Raw genomic sequence first — 5,262 nt, 5'->3', positions numbered from 1 at the left:
GTTCTCCACACGCCTAGAGGGCGCTCGCGGTCCCCAGCCCGCTAAGTCCGCACGAGCGCGCTCTCCTCCGCGGCGCCTGGTTAGGCCACATCCTTGGACTCAGAAGTCGCGTCAGAGTTCCGCATCGACCAATCAGAGCCGTCCATGTACTAGTAGGGGCGGGGCTGCCGAGGCAGGAGGAAGATGGCGGCGGGGGCGAGGTGAGGTGTTGGCAGTGGAAAGGGGTTCGGGCGTGGGGGGCGGGAGAACGTGGAGCAATGGCCCGCGCCGGCCGCCGGGCTGGATAAGAAGCTGTCGCCCCGCGGGTGTGGGACGGAGGGAGGAGAGGGCGCCTGGACGCCACGGGAGTATGACGGGGCTGTACGAGTTGGTGTGGCGGGTGCTGCATGCTCTGCTCTGCCTGCACCGCACGCTCACCTCCTGGCTCCGCGTTCGGTTCGGCACCTGGAACTGGATCTGGCGGCGCTGCTGCCGCGCCGCCTCTGCCGCGGTCCTAGCGCCGCTCGGCTTCACGCTCCGCAAGCCCCCGGCTGTCGGCAGGAACCGCCGTCACCACCGGCATCCGCGAGGGAGGCCGGGCCCGGCCGCCGCCCACCCCCGGCTGAGCTGGCGCGCGGACGGCCGTTCCCTGGAGAAGCTGCCAGTGCACATGGGCTTGGTGGTCACCGAAGAGCAGGAACCCAGCTTCTCGGATATCGCGAGCCTCGTGGTGTGGTGTATGGCTGTGGGCATCTCCTACATCAGTGTCTACGACCACCAAGGTGAGGTCCGGCGCGCGTAGGGGGACGGGGGCGACTCCGGCCGGGGGGCCCGCACATCCGGCAGGTGTATCCGCAGCGCTCCCTGCTCTTCCAGTTGCCCGGTCCCACGGCCCTGCGGTGCACCCTAACGGTGCTAGCGCTTTCGAGGAAGGGAGATAAGCTTTATTAACACCTGCTAAGTCCCTGAATTTGGTAGGGTCGCTGTCTGTGCAATTAAAAAGTATTTCTTACTGTTTGTAAAGTCCCAGTAGGGTAGATGTTATTTGTATACACGTGTTTCACGAAAGAGGGACCTGAGGGTCACCAGCATCTGCGCTTTTCCGCGTACGTTTTTCCCTCCCCTCCCCCCCCCACCCATTTAATACTACAGTGTTTCTTCCGAGAGATTCAAGGCACTGCTGTTAAATTACTGCTAGCCTGTGAAGGATTTATGTATACGCTGAGTGGTTGGGGGCAGGTAGTATCTGAACTGGGCTTACCTAAAGTATGTGAGAGATTGGATAGGCAAAATGAAAATAGTCACCTGTGCCTTCGGAGGTCTCGGATAGCGTGCAATCCTTGATCCTCAGTGGCTAAACACAGTACTTGATACAGTAATTGCCCTCCTTTAAATTCTGATTGAGGGAATGCATTTCACCATGGGATATTTTTTAAGTACAAGAATTCACCATTTATTGGGTGGCTACAAACCTTAAGCACTGTGCTAATACGCACATTCCTTGTAATCTTACATTTAACTCCATGGATTCTCAGGTTTATGGAGAGTAGATACATAAGTAACTTCTTGGTTAATAGCAAGAAGTGTTGGGAGTAAGTAACAACAATGAGAATGGGGGAGAGAAATTTTGAACTGGAGGAGTTTGAGAAGTTCATGCAGAGGAAATGGGCTTTCCGTTGGACTGAAATTATGACTAGGAGGTTAGGTTGAGGAAGGCTCTAAATGTCAGTTTTGGATTTCAGTCAGATCCTGAAAGTAGTGTAATTTCCTTTCCTTAGACGTAAAGATGTGGCAGTAACAGAGTTTTAGGTGTATTGGTATGAAGGAAAGAAAACTAATGCTATCTTCTTTGTTCAGTAACATATACCGGTATGTCCCACAGACACTACAGTTTGATTTTTTCCCTTTGAGTCTTTGTCAAATAGGTATGTGAAAGTGCAGGGTTTTCTCAGAAAGGGTAGGTCAAGGTCAGACAGTAACTCTTGCACAGTATTAGAGTAATCTTTGACTGACCTCTCACTTCCTTGCAGTCAGCAAGAATATAGTGACTCAGTAGTCTGTCATCATCAACTGATGATATAACCCATAGGGTAAAGTTTAATAAGGCTGACATTTTATGGAACTTGCCAAACTCAGCAGACCAGTAGAAATCACAAGACTGTTAGGAAGCAACACAGTCTTTGCTTAAACCAATACAACAGAAATATTGTGTGGGGAAAGAAAGAAGTGAAGCAGAAATGGAAATTAGCTAAAGCCATTAAACAATAGGGTGAATTGACTTACAAGTGCATCCCTTATATATAAGTGAGTCTTTTAAAGCAAGTACCCTTATGGTTCAAGTAGGGAAGGCAGATGTATAGCTAAATAGTTTAATTTGGTGACTGTGCCTACAGATTGTAATATTGCCACACTTCCTTGTTCTGACAATTCCTGTTCTTGAATTGCTGATGTGGTTCAGAAATATCTCGTGTCATATTTGCTAAAAGAAGAGTGATTGTTGATAGGAAGGAAGAAGTCATGCTAACCAGACATTGAAAACCTAAAGGAGTTTTAAGGTTATTTCCAGTGAATTGACATAGGGCACTTTGTGTCCCACTATGAAAGCAGTTTTAATTATTTTTTAGGGGATAATTTCATTGTTTGATTGACCTGTTCTTGGTATTCATTCATTCATTCATTCATTCAACAGTAACAATTGGCTATTAAATATCAGGTATTGGTTTGGGCATAGGGGTACATCAGTGCACAAAACAGACAAAAATCCCTATCCTCATGGAACTTACATTTTAATGGAAGCCTGACAAATGTTATAAAAGAGTAAAACATGTGGTAAATTAGATCATAAATGAAATGAGGAAAAATCAAACTGGGAATGGGAATGTTGAAAGGCAATGATGGGGTACAGCGTTAGGTAGCATGGGCAAGGGAAGCCTCATTGACCTCATTGACTTTTGACTTTTGAGTATTGACCTGAAAAAGGTGAGAAAACGAGCTGTGTGGATATGTGAGGAAAGTTGTCCTTTTCAGGGTTGGTATGACCACTTAAGCTTTATTTAGTTTTCCCAAACAAATTTTTATTTAAACCCGTTTCTTTATAGGTTTAAAAAAATCCTATCAACATCTTTACAAATGCCACATCTATTGAGTACCTTATTATGGTGTAAAGCACTGGGGTACAAAGGAATACAAGACACTGTGTTTCTTAAAGTTAAAATTTCTCAAGTTAAGGATATCTACTAAAAATTAATGTAAGTTAATATGCTAAGTGAGTGGCAGAAACATTATTTAAGGAAAGAGAAAAATCCCTGCAAAGCAGGGTTACCCCCCTATGCTCCTGAGAAGGAAGGAGGTGACACTTGAGCTAGGCTTTGCAAAAGTGGGTAGAATTTGGATTAGCATGAACAGCAGTGTTCTCTCTCCCTCCCTCCTCTGTCTGTGAATAGGGAATTCCCTTTTGGTAGCTTTCCTATTAGACAGGCCTTACCAACAGTGCTGAGTACTGTGGGGAACAGTAAATATAAGTAAGTTTCTATAATGAAAAGTTGAGAAATGAGGTAGGGTGAAGGTTTGCGTGACTGTTCTAGTTATTTACCCCAGGGCATAGTGTTTTAAAACCACAGATTACACGTTGACTCCGTTCAGTTGATCATTTCTTTTTTGGGATTCATCACTCAGAAGGTGGCTGTCAGATAGTGGCTGGGACATAAAAATTTCTTGTCATAAGTCCCATACCTGGTTCCTAATAGCTGGAATAGATGAGGGCAGGTTAGTCGTCTGTCTTCACAGAGTCTTTCTACATGACTGGCTTGGGCTTCCTCATTAATCGTGGCCTCAGGGTAGTCAGATGGTAGCTGGCTTCTCCCCCCAAAGACCTAACCAGAAGCCAAAGCTTACAAGGGTTCTTTGACTTAGTTTAGGAAATCATGCAGTGTTACTTTTGCTGTACTCCTGAGAAGTCACTGGTCTGGCCCAAATCAAGAAAGTGGTGAACTAGACTTTACCTCTCATTGAGATAATAACTTGTCCAGAAAGGTGCAAGGGAGACAAGTGTGGGAAGGATGGGGGTGAGGCAGGGGGATTGATGGCAGAGATCTTGGAGACAAGCTAACTGTACCTTCTTACATTTTTCCTTGTCCTGTACGCTTTCACTTAAAAATTTGAGTTTAAATAAGTATTCATTCTAATTAATTATAATTGGATAATTATAATTGGATCTAATTAATTATAATTGGATTCATTCTAATTAATTATAATTTAATTATAATAAAATATAAAAAGATTATATTTTATTCTTAGACCAAAAAAACCCATTGATATTTACTTCGGTTTGACTGCCAACAAACTGAACTTTTTATTTTCATTTACCTGCCATATTTCTTGATTGTAATAATTTCTGCCTGTAATTCTTTCATCTATTAGAAATTGGAGTTGTTTTCACAGGATTTCTTAAGTCCAGAATTCCAGTAAAGAGATTCGCCTGATTTGTCACACAAAACCTGGAGTTCAGTGACCTTTGGTGTTATTACTTGAGGGGTGCTGTGCTGGCTTGGATCTTAATCCAAGTATGCTTGGCTCCACATTATCTGGGTGTGTATCATCATCTTCAATGATGAAATCTGTTTTTTTGCCCAGATATATTGGTGCCATGCTGTGGACCTTGCTATATAGGACAGTATTTTTCAAAATGTGGCCTAGGGTCGCCTGGGTGGCTCATTAAGCATCTGACTTCGGCTCAGGTCATGATCTCATGGTTCGTGGGTTCGAGCCCCGCGTCGGGCTCTGTGCTGACAGCTAGCTCAAAGCCTGGAGCCTGTTTCAGATTCTGTACCTCCCTCTCTCTCTGAACCTCCCCTTCTCATGCTCTCTCTTTCTCTCTCTCAGAAATAAATAAAACATAAAAAAATTTTTTTTTAAATGTGTCCTGTGGACCATCTGAGAAAGAGTTTTGGGGGATACTTATAAAAAATACAGATTCAACACAGTTATTGATCAGACTGACTTAGGGGAGTGGGACCTGAGCATCTCTTTTTACCCATCTGTCTGTATACTGCCTCTGTACCTTCACGTTTGACCCTAACACAAGTTGAGGGATACTCTGCTGTTTGCCTTGCCTCAAATTATTCATTCTTCATGTTCCTCTTCATGAATGAGGAAATCTGGGTAGGGTCTTAGTATTACTTATTATAAATTGGAATGATCTAGAATAAGGCATTGCGGTCTGTGTGAGAATCTAGCAACACAACAAGGAAACAAATCTTTCATCTTAGTCTTTCTAGTGTTACT

The 5,262-nt window shown here is 44.3% G+C and overlaps 1 protein-coding gene across 1 annotated transcript in view; it reads left to right on the top strand.

The window, feature by feature from the left end:
* Positions 1 to 226: 226 nt before the first annotated feature.
* The window catches only part of NUS1 (NUS1 dehydrodolichyl diphosphate synthase subunit), a 30,327-nt gene continuing 25,291 nt past the window's right edge, over positions 227 to 5,262 (top strand). Inside the window, exon 1 of the mRNA XM_077770850.1 lies at positions 227 to 761. Coding sequence (XP_077626976.1) covers positions 350 to 761 — 412 coding nt within the window. The 5' untranslated portion in view covers positions 227 to 349. The remainder of the gene's footprint in view (positions 762 to 5,262) is intronic.

This window comes from Crocuta crocuta, unplaced genomic scaffold (genome assembly GCF_008692635.1).
Source record: "Crocuta crocuta isolate KB4526 unplaced genomic scaffold, BGI_CrCroc_1.0 scaffold562, whole genome shotgun sequence".
Taxonomy (NCBI): Eukaryota; Metazoa; Chordata; class Mammalia; order Carnivora; family Hyaenidae; genus Crocuta; species Crocuta crocuta.
Note: the sequence above shows the minus strand (reverse complement) of the source record. Positions and strands in the feature narration are given on the sequence as shown.